The sequence below is a fragment of the Strix aluco genome, chromosome 21, assembly GCF_031877795.1.
Source record: "Strix aluco isolate bStrAlu1 chromosome 21, bStrAlu1.hap1, whole genome shotgun sequence".
Taxonomy (NCBI): Eukaryota; Metazoa; Chordata; class Aves; order Strigiformes; family Strigidae; genus Strix; species Strix aluco.
This window is the reverse complement of record NC_133951.1, coordinates 11316839-11337546: the sequence shown is the minus strand read 5'-3', so window position 1 is coordinate 11337546 and position 20708 is coordinate 11316839. Positions and strand designations below refer to the sequence as shown.

General features: G+C 50.3%; 1 protein-coding gene across 2 annotated transcripts; it reads left to right on the top strand.

Annotated features, from left to right (window-relative positions):
• Positions 1–1809: 1809 nt before the first annotated feature.
• On the top strand, positions 1810–20136 carry CACNG5 (calcium voltage-gated channel auxiliary subunit gamma 5). 2 transcript variants are annotated; one of them, XM_074847088.1, is made up of 8 exons: positions 1810–1917; positions 2979–3128; positions 8139–8475; positions 15238–15473; positions 16200–16286; positions 17048–17188; positions 17830–17975; positions 18407–20136. In XM_074847088.1, exons 4-8 carry the CDS (start codon positions 15278–15280, stop codon positions 18662–18664), a joined length of 828 nt encoding a protein of 275 aa, XP_074703189.1. In that variant the 5' UTR covers positions 1810–1917; positions 2979–3128; positions 8139–8475; positions 15238–15277; the 3' UTR covers positions 18665–20136. The 2 variants fall into 2 exon arrangements, with proteins under 2 accessions (XP_074703189.1, XP_074703188.1); XM_074847087.1 differs by lacking the exon at positions 2979–3128 and having other exon boundaries at positions 1819–1917.
• Positions 20137–20708: the final 572 nt, after the last annotated feature.

Genomic DNA, 20708 nt, shown 5'->3' with positions numbered 1-20708 from the left:
TCCATCCCAGGGAAGCCTCCTCCTCCTCCCCAGGGCTGTGAGGGGCCGAGGGTCCCAGAGGGCATCGCCTCTTCGACTGCCTTTTTCCAGTGTAGAACCCATTCTGCCGAGCAAAACCCTGCTCTCTCCTTACTGTCCATCCCCCGATGGATTTGCTGCCTTCAGTTCTTCCTCAAATGCGGATGAGAGGTACTAAATACCTTTGGGGGTTGTTTTAAGAGCTCCAGCTGCAAGGAAGGATACACTGACACTGAAAGATGCATCTTTGCAGCACCAGCCAGTTCTTCCTTAGGGGGCTGAGAGATGAGCCCAGGAAACACGCTGAATTTGCTATAATTTGAGTATTACTGTAACTTTGTGGGAAAGAACATATGCAGAGGTGCAGTCCCTCAAAGACAAGTAACCAGTATGCTCTGGCTGCTAGCTGGGATCCTACTGGGAGGCAGGTTTCCACCAGCCTGGATCTTACTGGGGTTTTGCTCTATTAGGCTCCACCATGTTCGGGTTGGAGAAAACTTACACATCTCCATCGGCTTCTGTCATTTCTATAAATCAAAACAGAGCTCAACAAGCCAGAGCTCATGGCTCCATTGACTTCAAACAAGCCATCCAACCAGCACCTCCTCCGCATCTCATATCTCACTTTATTTTTAATAATTCTTTTGAAGATAGTCATGGTTTGCTAATGGACGATGCCTCCGGCAGACATGGGGCACGTTTTAGCCAGAGCACTGGGAATCGGTGACCCAGTACTTATTAGAGACTGAATTTATTAGACTTGTAATTAATAAATTGCTTTTGTTTTCCTGCTGGGAGGTCTCAGCAGTGCCTTGCCCGGGAGCCACGCTGCTGTCACTGCCCAGCTCCCTGCTGCAGGGACGTGGCTGGAGGAGCGACCCCAGCATGTGCAAAGCCCTTGCACAGAATAAGCTCTCGCTGCAGAAATTGCTGTACAAATCTGAGCTTCAGTCACTGTGATGGTGGCCATGAGCTGCCCTCGGCCCTGCTGCCTGGGCTGGCAGCTCACGTAGTGGGAGTTACCCCCACGGTGTGTGACCCTTTTCTTGTCCTTCCCGCTGTATCCAAGGCAGTGTCCCATTGCTGGACGCCCTGATGGAGCTGTGTCCTTATTCTTGGCTCTGCTGCTAATTTTCTATGTGCTTTGGCTGAATCACTCGCTCTGGCGGTGGTTTCCAGAGCCCACAGCATCTGGCCCTGTGTCCCTCTCTCCTTTAGGCCTGGCTTTCTCCCTGCCCTGGTCCTGGCCCTGCCAAGTTGGCTTTCTCCAGCACCCTGGCTTGCTGCCCTCCAATCCTCCCCCTTGTCTGCTGTGTCCTTAGCTGTGGATTTGTTGGACACTGGTGGCTGGGGTCGGTTTTCCCTTCCCCAGTTCCCAAATGAGTCGTGTCCTGGGGAGCACAGCCCACTCAGCGCTGTCCCCCCACCCCAGAGGGGACCGTGTTTTTGCAGGTGGGGGGTGCAGAGGGGCTGGGGGGTTCGTGGAAGGGAGGATGCACAGAGGGGCAGGGGCAATGCTGGCTCCCACCCCCGCCCCCATGGGCAACTGGAGCCACCAGCCACAGCTGAGAGAGTGGGGACAGATGGAGGGAAGCAGGGAGAAGGGAAAGGAGGGGACCAGAGGGGAAGTGGGGGAATAAAGGGAAAGGGTGAAAGGGGAGGGAGGAATGGGGAAAGGAAGGATAAAGGGAAGTGTAGGGGGGAGGGATGAAGAGGGAGGCAGGGAAGGGGGAGGGAAGAGGGGAGGATGGAGAAAGGGAAGGAGGGATGAAGGGAGGGAGGGAGAGGTGGGCTGTCCCCGCCGGCGCCATGTGATGCCCTCTCCTCCCCGGGCTCTCCCGGCCCTTCCCGGCGCGGAGCATCCTCGAGGCCGCCGGTCGCGTCCCGCCGCCGGGGCCGGTAAGTGCTGGGGGGCGGCTGGGGGGGCCCTTCCCGTGTCCGGGCCAGGCTGCCCCGGGGGAGGGGGGAACCACACGCCTGGAAGTGGCTTCGGGGTGGGGGGCTGTTCCCGAATTGGGTGTAAAAACCTGAAAGTTTAAAGCCCGAGCGGCGGAGCGGGGGGCGGTCTGGGAGGTGCCGCCTGGGTGCGCAGCGGCAGGGTTTAAGGTTTTTTTTATATATATATATATATATATATATATTTATTTTATTTTTTTCCATATCCCCCTTGGAGTGAGAGCCAGCCGTGCTCTCGGCAGCTCCCCCGGGAGGGGGGGGACACGGGGGCACCGCCCCGGGCAGCAGCCGGGGCTGCGCCGGGGGGGGGGGGACGGGACCGCGGAGCAGAGCGCAGCCCCGGGCGCCCCAAAGCGGGGCCGGGGGCCCCCCCACCCTGTCGCCGTGCCGAAGCGGTTTCCGTTACCTGCCCGGTTGCACCGTCTCTGCTCCACCGGCACCGCTCAAGCGGGGGGACTTGGGGTTTGCCGGAGCCCCGAGTGGAAGCGCAGGAGCACACGGGATCCGGTAAATCCCGGCTTTTCAGCCCAGGGCTGCTTCTCCACCAGACCGATCAGAGACACAGAGGCCGCCTCCTGGGGACCGCGAGCATCCCCGTCTTCACCGGTGACTTTTGAACGTTGAGCTGAGGAAGTGTATTTATCCCAGGGAATATAAAGTCTGCTGGAAGTCAGGGGCTCCCAATGTTTTTCGGTGTAGTAAATCCCGTGGAGAGGGGAGTGTGTATTCAAGTGAAGCTATCTGAGCAAAACCTGACCTGGTTGTTAAGTGAAGTAAAGTAGAGGGAAAAAAAAAAAAAGGGGGGGGGGGGGAAAGCTGGATCATGTGTTACCATATGAACAAGCGAATGGGGCCATAGAGCCTGTCTTCACTTCTCCACACGCTACTTATTCTTATCCTGTGAAAGGTGGTGAAACGTGAAATGTGGTATTTCAGCCACCGCGGCAGCGAGCGGGGCGTTCTGTAAAACTTCATCAGCCCCTGACGCCTGATGCTTTTTGCAGCTTTTAGGGCTGGGTCTTCCAGGCACGAAGCAGCGGGAGGTCCTCGGTGGTGTCTGGAGAGCAGGTCTGACCTGCAGCACCGCTGTCCCCACTGTGTCCCTCGCACCCCCCCGAAACCTCCGCGGGGGAGAGGAGGCCTCGTCAGAGCTGGTAGGTGGCCTGCACGGTGCAGGTGAGCCTTTGAGAAGGGCAGCAAGGGCGTTGCATTCGCTGAAAGTTGTGCTACATCAGCAAGAACGCTGAAAAGGAGTATTTCAGCTGAGTTTTGTGTGGTAGCAGCGGGTGCCGGTGGTGTGACCCGGGCAGGCAGCTTTGCTGGAGCAGCGTTCCCACGTTCCCATCACTGCTGCCCTTCGGTTTCACAAGTGCTGTGCGTTTGGGCTCCCTTCAGAGGCTCATCTGCTGCGGAGTTTTAGGGGCACCATTTCAGTCTGTCACATCTGACCCACGTAAAAAGCCAAAGGGCAGGAGACTGGCTCTCAGCAGCCTGTCCCACTGCCATCACACCTTCCCCTTGGCCACCCCGTGGCCCTGAGGCTGCTCCACGTGGCATCCAGGGGACAGAAATGCTTCTGTGTGTGTATTTCTCCAATTCCTTGCTGTATTATTGTAGCTGTTGAATATATTCATTCAGCTGAATGAATCCCCACCTGGCAGCATCCATACCGCAGCATTTGCAGCCTCAGCTTCATTTATGGAGAGGGGAAGGAATATAAAATACAAAAGGGAAATCATGCACAAGCCTACAGAGGCTTCAACAGTATCAGCAAGCTGTGAGCTGTGCAAGCGTGTGGCTGGAGCCAGTGTCGGGAGCTTTTCATAAATCAGCTGGGAAGATTTAAAGCCCTTGGCATTTTAAAAATAACTAGATGATGGAGTCTAGGTCAAAAGTTATCTGGGAGTCTTGATCTCACTGAAATTAAAGGGAGTTTGGGTTCTAGGTGTGTTCTGGAAAGAGGATTTGGAATCAAAGTCACACCGATTTTATCACTGTATAGCCACAAACTTCTGACATTTATAGTAAAATATTTACTAGGAAAATGGAATTTGTCAAAGGACAACACTGATGCCTCATCAAGCTCAGAAAATGGTCTGTTACAAATGAGTGGAGTTTGTGTCTTGTCCCTTTGGAAGATGGGACTTGCAGCTTTTCCTTTATTATGAGGGAGGTATCATTGCTCACCAGTGAAAAACCTCGTTAGAGCGGTGCTCGTGGCTGCACTGAGGGGGGATTATTTGAGCAGCACAGCAGATGGCATCCTCTGGCCCAAGACAACTTGTGGATAATTCATTTTCCCACTCGGTGCCATCCAGTGCTGCTGGGTGACGTCCCCGTCTGCAGGGAGCTGAGGCTCAGGTCTGCCAGGGCAGGACCTCGCTCACCCTCGAAGCCCCACAGTGGGCAGCCCCATGGCCCTGGCTTCTTCTCAGGAGACATTAAACACTTGGTTACACCAGATGTCCCTTTTCTCTGCAGCAGCTCTGGCTGGGAACGTCTCTGCTTGCTCAGAGAGGTGTGGTGAGTTATGTTTGGTAGAGGTGGCCCAAGCGTGGGATTGCGGTGGGATCCCTGATGGGCATCTGTGTCCCTCCACCTTCTCCAGCCGGCAGGACAGTGGGCACAGCAGAGCTGGAGCATGGTGGACAGAAACTTCCCCTTCTGCAGCAGTCAGAATGTTGGGTGTATGTGGGAGGAGAGCCTCTGGATGGGTTTGGTTATTAAAAATTCAGCAACAGACGTTGATACCATAATGCCAAGCCTAGGTGGGACATTCCAGCCATTGCTTAGACACGTGCAGATAGGAAGAGTTTTCCAGTCCTCCCTTTCTCAGGACAAAGAAGTCACTCCCTGGATGCCAATCCATCTGTTCAAAAGGATTAGCACTTTCAGGGACTGAGATACAATACATCGCAGAAGAAAAATTTTTTGACTATTTGAGAAATGCTCAAGTCAGACCCCACAGACAGCACTGGAGCCAGGTGAGAGGCACCGATGTGGGGGCCCACGGCAGGTGCTGGCACTAAGCGGGATGGGAAACCCTGGATCATCCCCCACTGGCTCTCACAGAGTGACAGATCATGAACATCCTGCTCGTGTCGCAGCTAAAAGCATCACTCAAAGCCTGTTACCCAAGAGACCTTCCCAGGACTGCGGCAGGATCTGGGTGAAGCTGTTCTGCCTTCGTCTCCTGCTGCTGTGGCTTTTACCCAAGTGAGGGTGGATGCCATCACTTTCTACAGGAACAGAAAGCTCTGTCTTTGGCATGCCAAAACACCTGACCCGAGCTGCGGCTCTGCTTTCATTTCTTGCCATCCCCAGCTTCCTTCGTGTCTGATTTCCCCTGATTCTTGTTGCCGTGGCAGCTCAGTGGTGGTGGCTCTTGGGGGGGTGCTCAGAGCTGCACTGACTTTATGTTCAGTAGAAAATGGTCCTTTCTTGGATGCTGTTGGGAGACCCTGGAAGCTGCAAATGGCCAGAAGCAACACAACAAACCCAGCCTAGAAAACTGAGTGATTTGGAAAGTTGTGTTAAAACCTTCCAATGCTGGAGTTGCTGCTTGGGAAGAAGCACATCTCTGCTGAAGCACAGGAAAGGTGAGCTACAGGCAGGAAAGAAATTGGGACAAAACTGCCCTTTTCTGTACAATGATTGAAGGAGGGTGGGGATGGCTGAAGAGGAAAGCTGTGTCAGCATCATGTGTGTCAACTGCTTTACAGTTCTTACTGTAAAATGTCTTACAGACGGCCATGGAGAAGAAAACATCAGGTCATTATACAGGTGGCAGGAGAGGTACCGCTGGGTGGGTGCTGCAGGAACATGATGATATAAGGGGCCGGTGAAGAGGAGAGGGTGTAGGTAAGGACCAGCTACACACAGTCAGGCCAAGTTGCACCTGGTAGTGGGTGCTGGCCTGGGGGAGGGCTGGAGGAAGAGTGAGACCGAGTCTATTCCCCGCCTGTTCCCATAGACTTCCCCAGGATGTGGTCACGCTTCCCCGTGCTGAGCAGGGCAGGCAGCCGATGTCCTCCCGAGGCCACGCTGGGCTTGGTGCCGAGCTGTGCTCCTCCGAGCGGGTCATGCTGCCTGTGCCTGGTCTCAGGCTGCTCCGTGTCCTGCATGGTTTTTCCTACCGTGTCTGCTGGGACATTTACCGTCAAATCCTGGAACTGGCAATGAATCTTGCTAAAATCTGGGTGGTAGAAAGTTTAATACCTCCAATGATGTATAAATGCTTACTGTGTACTTTAATATTCCTGACTATTAAACTCAACAAGCTACACAAAGCAAAGACCTTTCCTCTGTGAAGATGGGACCAAACTTGTGCGGCTGCTCAGCGTCAGACCTGGAGAGCTTGTGCACAAAGACACCACCACCGCCAGCATCTGAGGAGCTGAGTCCCAAACTGCTCCAGCAAAGCCAGATGGAGCAGCCGTTGCGTTTGGTAACTGGCTTTAATGGCAGCCACAAATGGCACTTGGGTTGTTAAGATGTTTGCCTGAGGTGTGGATGATACAGCCCTTCTCCGCGTTCTTTAAGCCATCATTTTGGTACCTGGAGGCTTTGCGGTAAAGCTGGTTTGTAAGCGGGGAAGGGGGAATGCAATCTCCCGGATAACAAGGCGTCTGCTTCACGCTAGCAATGGTGTTTAATCACGCCGAGGGGACGGCGGTCTCGGCAGCCGTCGCTGGCGCGTGCAGCCTGCCCAACGTGCCGCTTGTCTGCAGCCTTCGGCGTTCAGAGGCACCAACGGCACTCGGGGGATTTCTCGCTTTCTCTCATTTCTCACACTGAAAGTGTTCATAAAAACACCCCAGCTGCCAGCACTGGTGAGAAGAGCTGCGGTGGCGGGGGAAGAGCTGCGGCGGGCTGCCCTGCCTCCACGGCACAGGTACCCGGGGCTCGCCTCTCCCTGCCACCGACACGGGGGAGGCGGAAGAGTTTTAATTAGCTCTTGATGCTATTTTTTACCTCCCAGCACTGCTTAATTTAGCTCAAGCTGTCAAGCACTGATCGTTAAGAGGAAAAGAAGGAAACGGGGGTGTTGGCCCCTCTCTGCTGAGCAGCTTGGCAGGAGCAGCCTCATCTCCTGAAGCCTGGGCTGGTAACTGGGGTTTTTCTTAGATCTTCTGTAGCAGTAAAAGTTTATTGCCCAGAGAAATTTCATGCGTTGGCAGTCCTGCAGGGCTTATGCTGCATTTGCAGGTTCTGTTCATACCCACTTCAGTTTAGAACAACATAAATATCTTATGGAAAAGGTGCCTGAGATCTTCAATCATGCTGTGACCTGCCTTGCTGCTGGAAGGACACAGAGACCTTGAAAAGCTGTCACTATGCTAGGAAGAGGCTTATTCTCCTCTTTTCAATATACAAGGCCACTGCAGAATTTTGTGCCATCTTAAATGACACGTCAAAGTGAACAAGAACCAACTGTTAAAGATTTAGCATTCGCCTAGACCAGCCCAACCTTGGTCCTGGTGTGAAGTGGATGCCGGCAGCTGAGCCCGCTGCTCTTCTCCAGCCCTCGCAGACACAGTGAGATTACGTTGCCTTCGCTTACCCCTGCTGATGGGTCTGCTCAGGCTCCCTCTGCACCAGCCAAGGTGAGCAGAGGGAAGCACAACGCTGAGACCAGAAGAGGGTCACTGGATCGCTGGGTTACTGGAGCTTATGTATTCAGGATATAAAGTACAACCTGTAATGTACAGCACGCAGAGGTTAATGGGCAAACACCGCCTTGCCCAGCACACAGCAACGAGATTTCTGCGGATCTTATAGCAAAGTCCCCAGCTGGTTTGCTTTGCTGCACTAGATATTCCCCCTTTTATTCTGCTTTTGTAGCTCTTTGCAGGGTATTGAAATCAGCAGTTTGACTCATGTCCCTGACTGCGAGCACTCTGGCACACTGCAAGTAGGTGAATATTGTATGTCAGCTTTGTTGTGCAGGGGTTGAGAGGGCGTTGGGAAGGGCTCTCCAAAGGAAAGGGCTCACCTATTGTTAGTGACGTAAACTTTCAGTGTGTGTGTGTATATATATATATATAGTTTAGACCTAGAGAACTGGACTTGGGTGCGTGGGCAATATTGCAGGCTCAGAGCTTTAGCTTTTATTTCCCTCTTAAGAAATGCACTTTGCGTAATTCTTGCCTACAAAACCACAGGGTAGGAGCTGCTGGTGTGTGGATGTGGAACCGTGCTGGCCATCCGCCTGTCCCTGAGTCCCGGCCTCGTGCATCTGTCCTGTGAGTTGGTCGGAGGCGGAGAGCTGAGGTTGTGCCCTCTCCTATGGTCCAGGACTTGTCCTCTGCCCGCTGCAAAAGCCACCCCGCTCCCAGCTCCTCCCAGAGCCATCCAGCAGCTGAAGCATCCATCGAGGACCCTCCTTGCTGTGACACTTGCCTCGCAGTCGGTCTGCCAGAACCTGAGCTTCCCACCTTCACAGCCAACAGCGCAGGTTTTCTGCTTGCCAAAGCATTGCTTCAGCTGGGGTTAAAAGAGGTAAGAGCTTAAACACCGAGGAGAAAGGAGGCACACAGGCAGGATGTGTTCTGTGAGAGGTTTTGAAGGGGATATTTGTGGATCCAGAAATACCATGTGAATGAGCACTAGCTGTACGCACATGGGCTGTGCCAGCAGCATGTGAGCTGGGACTGGAGGGGCTGTTTGGTCAATGATTTTATTTGTTGAAAGTTGTTGGCATCATCCAAAGCCATTAGCGTGAATGAGCTGGAGCAGAGCCATCACCCTGGTGAGTGCGGCAACGTGGTCACAGCAGAGGCAGCCAGTTCAGGAAAGTGTCTGGTTAGAGGGCTGGGGTGGGGAAATAAATCTCAGTTGCTGCTCCTTGGGAATATCATTTGATCTCCTTGTATTTGGTGCTGGAGTTGAAGGTGGGCTCAGTGAATCAGTAACCACCATCCTTGCAAACCCAACCCAGAAAAAAAGGGCAGGTTTTGAGCAGTCCACAGCAAATAGGCTGGTGCATGGTAAAGAAGAAGGATGAGCAGCTGTGGGTCAACCTTGGGGCTTAGCTAAGCAGGCTGTGGGTTCAGCAGAAAAATACAGCACTATATTCTATACAGCATTTAATTCTCTCTTGCACTGCCATGAAAGGATTTGATCAAGCTTCAAGAAATAACTTGGACAAGAAATGAAGCATGGGAAGTATTAGGGAAAGGGGGAATTTCTCAGAAAAATTATAGAAGTCAAGGTTAAAAGAAAAATCCCAAGTAATCCCACTCATAAAACTAGTGGTGAGCATTACTGTGTGTGGCAAGTCACACATCGTTTCTTCCAATTATTTTTCAGGTGTTCCTTGTGTCTGATGACAAGCAAAAAAATAATGGGTTTATGATTGCTGTGGCTCAATCTAGGTTTAAATAAGTCATAACCAGCCTTCCTTTTATTTATTTTTTTTAAAAAAAAAACCCTGTCTGGAGAGCCTGTGAGCCCAGTGCACTCGACTGATTCAATGCTGCTGTTTCTATCTGGCTGTAAGGGCAGTGCTGTGTGCGGGGCCGGCCGTGCAGCACCGCTGTTAGCAGCTGAGGGGAAGCTTTCAAGTCCAGTATTGATCCTGTTGAAGTTTATGGCTGCTTATAGTCGCAGTTACTAGTGCTCGTTCAAACCGCCATGAGATGGACTGTTTCATTTCTTAATATCAGGCTAAACCTCCTCCACATCAAAAAGATTTATTTTTGTACTTAATTTTTCCAATACATAATTTCTCTCAGAAATTGAGCTGACATTTCCATATGACCACTAATGCACCTCTGTAAATCTGCCTTATATATCTCTGTCTTCCCATGTACCATGTGAGGTGGTGGGTGCTGGCAGCCCAGGACAGAGCTCCTGGGAACCCTGCGGACCAGCTCCAACCCACGTCCCCTTCGGCCATTTCCCTCTCAGTGTACCAGCCCAGGAGATACTGCTTTTCTCTGCAGCCATCCATGTTCTTCTTCAGCAATTATATAAAAGCAGAGCAGTCTCATGTTTCTCTTCTGCCTGCAGCACACCTTTTCCAAGCTTCAGGAGGGACTGTTGCTTCCCAAGTGGTAATTCCAAAACTATCTTTCCCAATCACCCAGTTTTCCAGGTCAGGTTTGTGGAGCTGCAGGCACTGCCCCCACCATTCCCTCTTTCTCTCCTCTGCTGAGCTGCATACACCCGGCTGTGGCTAAAGTCATCTCACTGCGTGCTCCTCACGGTGGTAAAACCCCCTCTGCAAACCCACAGAGCAGCAGTTCAAGTCAGCTGGACACAGGCTGCATCCTGCACACACTGTTTTAGGACCAAAGCGTTTGCACCCTTTGGGTGCTCCATAAGCTCCGTGGGAATTGCTATGCCATTTTGTGACCACCTTTCTATTCCATTGGTTATTAATGACCAATTAGGCTTTTCTGCAGTTGCCCACTAGGGAGCCAGGAAGATGTTTTGCTGTCTGAAGGAGGGTGACGATGCATGGTGGCCTCAGCCAGCCCTCCAGCACAGTCCTGCCTGCCCGAGCTCTGCCAGATCTGAAAAGTTTAGTTCTGAAAGAGCCACTCTCCTTGACCTATTTATTTTTGCCCACATTTGTGGCCTGCGTTGTGTCCTGAGGAAGAGATCATGCTGCTTGAAGGCCCTTTATTTTTAGCCAGCCCAATTTTCGTCGCAGCTTAGTGAGAGCTGGTCCTTTCAGTTCAGCTCCATCACAACTCACACTCTCCTGCATTCACCGGCTCTTACCCAGGTCCCTGATGTTCTTTGTACACCAATTGCTCACTCAGTGGGTTTCCCCCTTCCACCAAGCTTCGTTCCTTCTCCTTTATGTCCTGCTCAGCCTCTATCACTCCAGGCCCATGGCTTAACCTCTGATTTCCCTCTGCCCTTGCCTTGCAGCAGGGACCCGGCTTTCCCAACTGCAGAGGCAGGTCGCCAGCCTTGTCCTGGAGCCCAGCACCCCTCCACAAACAAAACCTTCCCTCCCGTCTGCTCTGATAACCTTGGCAGTACTTTCCCTCCTCACACATGTCAGGAAATTGGAAATTATGCTCTAGCCACATAAAAATCAATAGCTGCCTTCTTGGCCTGGCTTGGCCCTGCTCTTTCTACCTTTACCCAGGGCAGGAGGGAGTGTTGTTTTTCCACTGAACTCAGAGCAGTGATTCACAGATACGACCCATCCTGCCCAGGCAGTTGACCAGTGATATATTTATTTCTCTCAGCCCATCCACATAGCCCAGAGCAGTGGCTCGTGCTCAGCATTAGGTCACAGAGGGGTGGGCTCAGAAATCTGGACCAGGGTAATATTTTCTTTTTCTGACCATGGAGCAATGGGTAAGATCTGGGTGAACTGCATTAGGAACAATGCCAATATCATTTCATTTTCCGAAGGGGTCAGTCCCAGTGAGGGCCATGTGCAATTCCCATCAGAAGCTATGGCTTCAAGATAAAAAGAAATTCATTATGAGGACTGCAGATTACATTGCAGACTGCCTTTATTATTCCCTGGACTACTACCAGAAGGCACAGTGTGATTGAAGGAGCAGGAACAGTTCTAAGGTCCTATTTCTTGGAAATCTTTGGGGCTATATTTATTTAATTTAAAATACAGCTACTGTTGGAAACCAAACAGCATCACTTTTTCAGCTGTAGGAAGCACAGCACAATTGTTAAAGGTTACTGGGGACTAAATCCTAGCTGAAAATCAAGCCAGCTCCTGTTCGTGTCCTTGAAAAATCTTTCTCTTGGGAGTCTTGCTAATTCTCCAGGCGCTGGACATGGGGGAAGGTTTGTTCCAAGCGGCTGCTCTGCACCATCCCTGCCTGCCGTCCCCCACCACATCGAGCTTGATTTTATGTGCCAGCAAGGCAGTAATAGGGATCACTCTCTAATGCATCCATGATTACATGGAAATTGAAGTGTGAGAGAGAAAAGAAATGAGGCAATTGAGAGGTGTGACTCTGACACCCAACCCCTCTCGCTGCTGCTAGCGTCACCCCAATGATCAATATAAATGATGCCAAATGGGTATATTTTCCAGTGCCTAATGTTGATGGACAACAAATCACAGGAAATACTTAGCTATTTCCCTCTGAATGGCTTTATCTGGACCTTCCCATACTCCCTACTTTGATGTTTGGCTCCTTATTAATGAAAAATGTGCAGGGAGGACTGTTGTTGATGATACACGAGCCAAGAATAGATTCCAGCTCCTTTTACCATTTTGGCACCAAAATGCCAAGAGGGATGAGACACTCTGTAGTAAATACTATTCATTTTGAGGCAGCAACTAGAAAATACGGCTCTGACAGAGTTAGGGAGAAGGATGGATGAGCCAGAGGATCTGTGCTTTGCCTGGTCATATTGCTGGATCAAATGGGATCTATAGAAAGGGGAAATGTCATATTCCCTGGGAAATTGCATATTCCCATCCCGTGAAAGGATAAAGTGGTGTCCTAATGTCTACAGCTCTGTGCTGGTTTCTCCCCTTGACAGTAAGGCTATCAAGGTGTAGGGCTACTTTTGCAGCACGTGCTTCTCTGCCCCAGAGCTACCAGTTTCATCTTTAGCTGCTGCCTCCTAATTCTTCAGGAAAAAAAATCTGAGCGTCTCCTCTGTGCACCTCACTCCTCACACCCCTAGCAGGGAGGTGCCCCTCCTGGGAACACAGCCTGCTTTTCCTGAGCTGAGGGAAACATTAAATAAGAACATTAAAAATGAGGCTTGTTAGCAAAGCCAAAGGTGGAAAGCTTGCGGTAGTGCGAGCTGGAGCATTTGCTTGGGCTGTCTGTAAGTGACAGCACTCCCCTTCCCGTAGGTCGGTACCTTCTGGGAAACGGCTCAGTGTGAACGTAGGAAGAGCCAAATCCTTAATTTCATATGGAAGAGAATTGTCAGAGCTGTTGTAGCGCTTGAGGGTGCAAGTACATCTGCTTCCTACCAAGATGTACTTGTCTGCTTTGGACTCAGGGTAGGATGCGACAATAAAAGTCTATCTCTCCCTTTCTCTCTTTTGCTCAAGAATTTGCAACTCTTCCAGCATCATTCCCTACTTTCCTCTCTTATTGCTGCCCAGAGCAGCAAGCTGGAGGTGCAGACAGGCCTTGGGTGTTGCATCTGTTCAGTAAATGCAATTATTTGGACTCTACAGCAACTACAAGTTTCCTTCACATCAGTCTTGTATGAAACTTGCTGCAAGATCAGCCCAGGACCAGGCTGCTGAGGAGCTTGGTGCGGTGCATTTGTGCTATAGATGCGCCAGGGATGGGCAGTGCAAGAGCTCCCTGAGAGAGCCCAGCTCACAGACAGTTCAGCGTCAAGAAATAACTATCATCTGCATCGTCTGCTCGTACTAATCATGAGGGAACTACGGCAGAACATTATCTTTGGAGGCTTTCAAGTGTAAAAGTGCAAGCTGTGAGGACTGTTGGCATCTCTGAGAGTCACTGTAAGCAAGTAAACATTAATATATTTATATCAGAGGTGCAAGAAAATAAGCCCTCCTCCAGTCTGCTCACTGGCCAGACATGTGAGAACAGCGAGCTGTCATCTCCCAGCACAGGCAGGAGCCACATCTCCCGATTTAATCACTAAATCCCACCACCTTTGCCACAGTGATAACAGCACCAAAACTTCTCTTCCACAAAGCCGCTCACCAACGTGTGCCACGATAGCAAACACCAGCTGGGAGCACGGGTGGGATGGAGCTCTTCCTGCGTAGGTTCAAAACCTGACACCCAGGGAGACGTACGACATACGTGCCCCAGCTCTATTGTTTATCCATCATTATTTTGGGAATTGGTGTTTCAAATGAAATGTGTGTTTAGGAGGACTCTTCTCTCCTTCCCAGGCAGTGGGACGCAGCAGGGGAACACGGGGCTCTGCCCCCAGCCCTCTCCCATTTGTTGTCCCTTGAAACTTCAGGCAGCGTGAACGAGGCTCATGCAGTTTTAAAGGGAGCCCAAGGATGATGCATCCTGCTGCTACTGTGTTAAATTTGGTAGCTTTTGTTGTCTAGTTGGATTTATTTTTTTTTCCTTATTGTTTGCAGTGCTGAACAACAGCAAAATGTGCCTTCAAAAATATACATGACACAGCACTTATCTGTGATTCATACTGTCTTTATAAAGACAGTCAATAGCACTACCAGCCTCGTTTCCACTCCCCAGAAGACCTCTCGTGTGTATCTTTTCCTTCTTGCTCTTATTCCTCTAATCTGTCATTTCTGTGGCTTTTTTCCCCCCATATTAATTGCACTTTTTCTCTGCTTCACCAAGAACTCAGATTTCTGATTTATCAGTCTGCAGGGCACCGTGAGAACTGCTAAATTCCACAAATTAGCAAAAATAAAAGAAAAAAAAAAAAAAAAGAAGATTCCATCCATGAGCGACATGGGGATAAGGGAAGCTTTTTGCCTCCTCCTTTAATGTTTGCCTAGGGCCTGACTGCAGCTCTTTGGCCCCATTTTCCAGCCTCCCCCTGAAGCACAAGCTGAGTTTGGACCAGTTCAGTCTGTGTGTTCAGCTGACATCGGCACTGGCACCTCTGATCCAGCAAAATAAGTAATAAAAAGCAAAAAAAGGCAAGCTATTGTGTCACACTGCTCTGCTTCAAGGCGGTTGATGATGTCATTCAGCGTGCATAGATGTGGCATGGCTTTAGCAAAACTGAGATCTTGATCCCCCAATGGGTAAATCTACCCTGAAAGAGGAAAAATAGCAATATTGTGGGACGCTGTGTGGTGACTGGAGCTGCTCAGGAGGGGGTTTTAGTCCAGCAACTGAAAGTGTCTTTGTTGATCCCTTAATGCAGTGTCTGTGAGCCTCAACGCGCTCCTGTGTCGAGGAGATACGGCTCGTGCTGCCGCCCTTCATGGGTGCATTAGATAAGGCTCTGAGGACCGCAGATGCTGCGGTTCAGTGACATCCTTGGGGAGATGAGTGCCGGATTTGGCTGGAGCAGCAGGAATTCACCTGCAGCAAATAAAACAGGAGCCAATGAGCTGCTCCCAGCCAGCCCATCCCGCACCACTCCCGCCCCGGTGCTGGCACTCAGCGTTCGGCACATCCACGGGCCCTGGGCCGGCGTCGGGCCGCAGTCGGGTGGGATTTGGTTCAAACTCTCCATCTGTCAGAGCCCACTGTGATTGGTTTAATGGCTTATTTCAGCTCGACCCATATAAGCAATTAAGGGCAGAGGGCAAAGCTCTGACACATCCATCCTCCTCCAAAGCGGCAGACAGCTCCGTGCTGACGGCTGTGTCCCCTCTCCCGGCAGCGTCCCCCCGCCGCCGCCTCGGCCCCCGGTGCCGTTGGGAATGAGCGCCTGTGGCAGGAAGGCGCTGACCCTGCTCAGCAGCGTGTTCGCCGTCTGCGGCCTCGGCCTCCTGGGCATCTCCGTCAGCACCGACTACTGGCTCTACCTGGAGGAGGGCATCGTCCAGCCCCAAAACCAGACAGCAGAAATCAAACTGTCGCTGCACTCGGGGCTCTGGAGAGTCTGCTTCCTAGCAGGTATGGCTTCCCTCCCAAAAACACCCCCTGCTGAGGTGATATTTGCTGCGTATCAGCATCAAACCACAGGAAAGGGCTGGGGACAATAGGATTTTTAAAGGCTGTGCCCATCTTTGCTTCCAAACTTAGGCACAACCTGAGTAACGCCATCACCCCGTGCCCACTTTTAACAGTCAGATGGATAAAAGTGCCTTTGCACACAGGCTTTGGGTGAGTTCGCTGCTGCCGTGCCAGACCCCGCCGTCCACCATCCCGCTCCATCCCAGTGCCACGGCCAGAACGCCTTGGGCAGCAGCTCAAAACTTTCCTTTTTGTCCCTGCCACATTTAGATTCAGGTCAGCTGGACCGTTCCCTCCATCTGCGCCAAGTTTGATGAAGCGACTTGGCTGCAGGGACGGAGTTGATTAAAACCCAAGGGAATGGGAATCTCAAAGTGACTGATCTGAAATGTCACAAAGTTTCAGCCACTGCTTTGAAAAAGTCAGGGGGGTGAGGAGCTCTGATACCACCCCTGGGGTGACCTTAAACCCTCTGGCTTCAGTGTTCACGTTTTTATATGCAAGGGAATCCATTTGCACAAGGGAGACATCCAAGATAGAAGCAGCACTAAAAAGCAAGATTATTTTTATGCATGCACAGAAATTAATTTTAAAGCCACTCTCTCCCCCACCAGAAATAAACAGACGAACACACTAGAGGTGTGACTCAGTCTCTGTTTGCTGCAGGTGAAGAGCGTGGCCGGTGCTTCACTATCGAATACGTCATGCCCATGAACATCCAGCTGACGTCTGAATCCACAGTCAACGTTCTGAGTAAGTGTTTCGGTGGAGTCTTACTCTTTGCATCCTGCAAAGCACCAAAGGGTCACTAGGGATCCCCCCAGGAAATCCTCTTCGCGTCCTTGCCAAAGGAGCTCCTAGTTCCTTGACAGTGCTACCATGCAAGGATGCAACTACATTTTTCACGATGTGAACTACCCAATATGCTCCTAAGCATTTGGGAACATCCCTTTCTAATGGCAGGATGCTCACAGGGGCTCTAAGCTGTACAATTTCCTGTCATTGGCTATTCAGTGCTGATGTTTATGGAAGTGTTTGGCTTTATAGTCTCCTCTCCAGAATCTGCAGCTGTATTTATTCTGTAGCGATATTACACATTACGTAGGGGGATGAGTTAAGGATGGAGTGTCACAGCTCTCTCAATGAATTCTGCAGTCATTTCTGATTTAATAAATAGAAGTATTTAGCAGCAAAACTAGAGAAAAACGCAGGTTCTGCTGCTTTTTTCCTATGTAACACTTCACATCATAGAAACCCTTGGGAATGCAAACATTAGCAGACATTTCCACAGCCAGACAGAGTCACCTCTTCACTCAGCTCATTAGCAAAGAGGGGAACCCCTGCCAGGGGCTGGGGAGCCGCACAGGGGCACCCACATTAACCAGGAGCAATGAATGACACATCGTGGTCAGAGGGCAGCAGGGCTGGAGCCATCTCACCCAGCTGAGCCCATTTCTCGCATTGTGTGGGGAGGATTGATCTGTTCCCGCTTCCCTCTGCTCCTCTCCCCCCAGAGATGATCCGCTCTGCCACACCCTTCCCTCTGGTCAGCCTCTTCTTCATGTTCATCGGCTTCATCCTGAGCAACATCGGCCACATTCGGCCTCACAGGACCATCCTCGCCTTTGTCTCGGGGATATTCTTCATCCTGTCAGGTGAGTTTTGCTAGCCAGGTTTTCTCCTGAAAATCCTTGCGCATGGAGCACATCTGCTTTTGTAGCTGCTGGCGCTCTCCTAACCTGCTGTGGTGGCTCCTCGTTGGAGCCATCAGCCACGGGGGCTCCCAGCTCAGCCCCGCAGCCTGCTCAGGCTCTGCAGGATGGAAAATCACCCAGTGCAAGACTTGTTTGTAGCAGTGGCGAGGAGATGCGGGGGAAAGCACACACCACCCATGCAGGAGCAGCTGCTGGGGGAGAGGACGCCTCTCACGGCACATCGGTCGCAGGAGAGATGTGAAACTTCAAACTGCTCAGCTGGGACGTTTCTACATGAGACAAGTGAATGTTTTATTCATGGTGTTGTGCTAGTGTTAAACAAATAGCTGTGACAGCCGAGCTTTGAAGCCAGCTCCTACGTGGTGCACATGGACTTGCTTGAGCAGGTAACGGTTTGACTGAAATGAGAGGAGTGCTCTGGGTTAGCTCAGCAGGAAAGCAGCCTCTTTCCCCAGTTATTTCAAGCACACTTCTACAGTTTTATACTTTCACCTACAAGTCAGGTCTTAAAGGAAGGTGCTTCTTCATCAGCTCCATCCCTGAAGCATTTCCCACTGTCCTTCTCCTTGGTTTCTCCCCAGGTCTGTCCCTCGTGGTGGGGCTGGTCCTCTACATATCCAGCATTAATGACGAGATGCTGAACAGGACCAAGGACTCAGAAACGTTCTTCAATTACAAATATGGATGGTCGTTTGCCTTCTCTGCCATCTCGTTCCTTCTCACAGAGGTACCGAGGAGCTCTCACATCCCTGTAACGAGTGTATCCTCTTCTCGGGGGGGGGGGGGGGGGGGGGGCGGCGTTGAGGCTGTGAGCAAAAAGAGGACTCAGATGGGGTTTAAGGGTAGGCTATGAGGAGAGACAGGTAATACATGGTATGGTGGGAGACATACAGGGGGGACAGACTCTAAGCCTGGAGCATGGGGCATTTGATCACCATTTGATGCCAAACATGGGTGCAGGAGGAGGAGACATGGTGGTGCCACATTATTTACTGCAAGGACCTGGGACACGGGACAGTGAAGCGACTGTCCTCGGGAGCCCTAGTGCATCATCAGCAGAGCACTAAAAGCAATTTCTATTTTTGTTCTATTTTGGTGGTGGTGGAGAAGGCAGCCATTAGCAGGGCGAGCATCAGGCTGTGTCTCTCTCCCCTGCAGAGCGCCGGAGTGATGTCCGTTTACCTGTTCATGAAGCGATACACAGCCGAGGACATCTACCGACCTCACCCCAGCTTCTACCGGCCCCGGCTGAGCAACTGCTCCGACTACTCGGGGCAGTTCTTGCACCCAGACGCGTGGGCACGGGGACGCAGCCCCTCGGATATCTCCAGCGAGGCGTCCCTGCAGATGAACAGTAACTACCCGGCTCTGCTCAAGTGCCCCGACTACGACCAGATGTCCTCGTCCCCGTGCTGAGCCCCACCACCCCTGCGCCCGCTCCCACCCAAGCGCCGGCGGTCGCCGCATCCTGACTCCGTTTGTCATTTATTTTTCAGGCCACTCTGACAGAGCAATTCTCTATTTATAGGAGCGTAAATATAACCAGATAGATTGGTTACATAACCAATAATGTAACCTAGAGAATTGGGATATTTTCCTTTCTTTGGTTGGGTTTTTTTTTTTTCATTCTTCCCTGCATAACTAAAAATCTCTCCAAAGTCCTCTTCTTTCAGCTCATCCTGCTGAGCAAACAGCAGTTCTGCCTGGGGGATAAATCCAGGGCTGGACTCAAGAGCAGAAAAAAGAAAATAGAGTAGACCTAAAAAAAAAAAAGTCTATTTTTTGGTTTAGGTAGGCTGCAAAAGTTTGTGCATTTGACTGTATCCTAGAGTTTTAGATTTACTGGCCTAAGCATCAGCAGGCATAAAAGATTTGTGTAAATTTCCAAGAAATAGTCATCATTAGAAAAATACAAATTTTGTCTTGATTCAATATTTACTGATTGATATCTCATGTTGCTGGATATCACTTTTAACCAGGCTTTAATGGGAAATAGCCATCTTTCTCAACAATACCTCAGCAGGCTTAGACACAAGCAGGTTGTTGTTTCTCTATGGCCACTTGCAAACTGTTGCTTAAATACCCCATATTAGACTGGAGGCTCTACAGCCCTGGGGTGTCCGGGTGTTTGGGGTGGCTCAGGCACCCACATTTCCTCCACTATCCCATAGACTGGAGGTCTGAAGAGCACCTGGGAGAATTTCAGTGCAGCGTCAAGTGGAAAACTACCTAAAACCTTCCCATAGGAAACATTAGCCGCAGGATTTAGGGGAAATTATGGCCAGAAATGCAAGTTATTTCAGTGAAAGGTGAAATCCCAAACTGGTGTAAAGTGATGTAGCTGAAATTAATGACGCTAGTCCACCATAGCGAAGTAGTTGGATTACATTTCATTTTGACAAGAAAATGGTATTTTAGCTGCTTTTTTTGTGTGTGTATGAACCTTGTTTTGAGGTTTTCAGTTTTAAAATTTCATATGATGCTTTAGCCTTTTGGTCTTAGCTGCCAGAGTGAGAGCATCACTCTGAAAACAAAGTGCAGGGAAGGAAAAGGCTGTGCTCCCTCATACACTCCTGTGCAAGCCGCGAGCAAGTCCCCTCACAGGAGAAAGAGCTTTGTCCAAACTTTATTTCTATTCTTGTTATTTTAAACCTTTCCAAAAATTTCCTTTCTGTAAAACAAAACCTTCCAGGGATTCTTGGTATATTTGAGCTTGTTTTGTCTTACTGTAATTGAAACAAATGGAATATACGCACTTTTAACCTCATTTGTAGCATACCATGTAATGAATGTTGTACTTCTTTGTTACTATTATTTATTATTTATTAATTATTATTCTTTATTTATTGTGTATTATTTATAAACTACCCCAAAGTAGGGTCCAAGTCCTGGCGCAGCATCGCTATTTGCATCAACTCTGACGCCCGTCCTGTGGGACCTCACTGCAAGCGTATATATCCAGCCAACTCCTGAACAGGATTATTTCCTCTCCAGTCTCTTCAGATAAGCAAGTAACATATATCTAGTGTCACTGACTCCTAACTTGCTAAGTTTTAAAAGCAGGGCATCTTTTTGTAGACATAGTGGTATTTACCCTTAATTTTTGTATTAATCTCAAGCATGCGTTTTCTCATTTTAAAACCCAGTTTGTAAGTGCTACGTGACAGGTTCGCTGATGGGAAGGTTCAAGCATTAAAGCACAACCCAGCCTCACCATCCAGCAACAAAGCTTGCTGTTCCTCATCTGTTCACACCAACCAGTCAAACCATCAGTTTTCCACTCTATATTCTGTGTGAACTGGGCTCCAGGAAAGCTCTGGAGTTCACAAGCACTGATCTTGCATTCGCAGAGCCCAGTCTAGTTTGCTGGGCTTGATGTTAGTGGTTTCTGGTGGCTCAAAGACAGTTGCCTTTACATCTTCCCCTTGATGAATCCTTTATATTCTCAGTCTGTCTTCTT

Bases quoted from the DNA above. Each gene is read 5' to 3' on its own strand.
- CACNG5 (XM_074847088.1), top strand. From the start codon at position 15,278: ATGAGCGCCTGTGGCAGGAAGGCGCTGACCCTGCTCAGCAGCGTGTTC. The intron at 15,474-16,199 runs GTATGGCTTCCC...TGTTTGCTGCAG, and splicing joins GAGAGTCTGCTTCCTAGCAG to GTGAAGAGCGTGGCCGGTGC. The intron at 16,287-17,047 runs GTAAGTGTTTCG...CTCTCCCCCCAG, and splicing joins ATCCACAGTCAACGTTCTGA to AGATGATCCGCTCTGCCACA.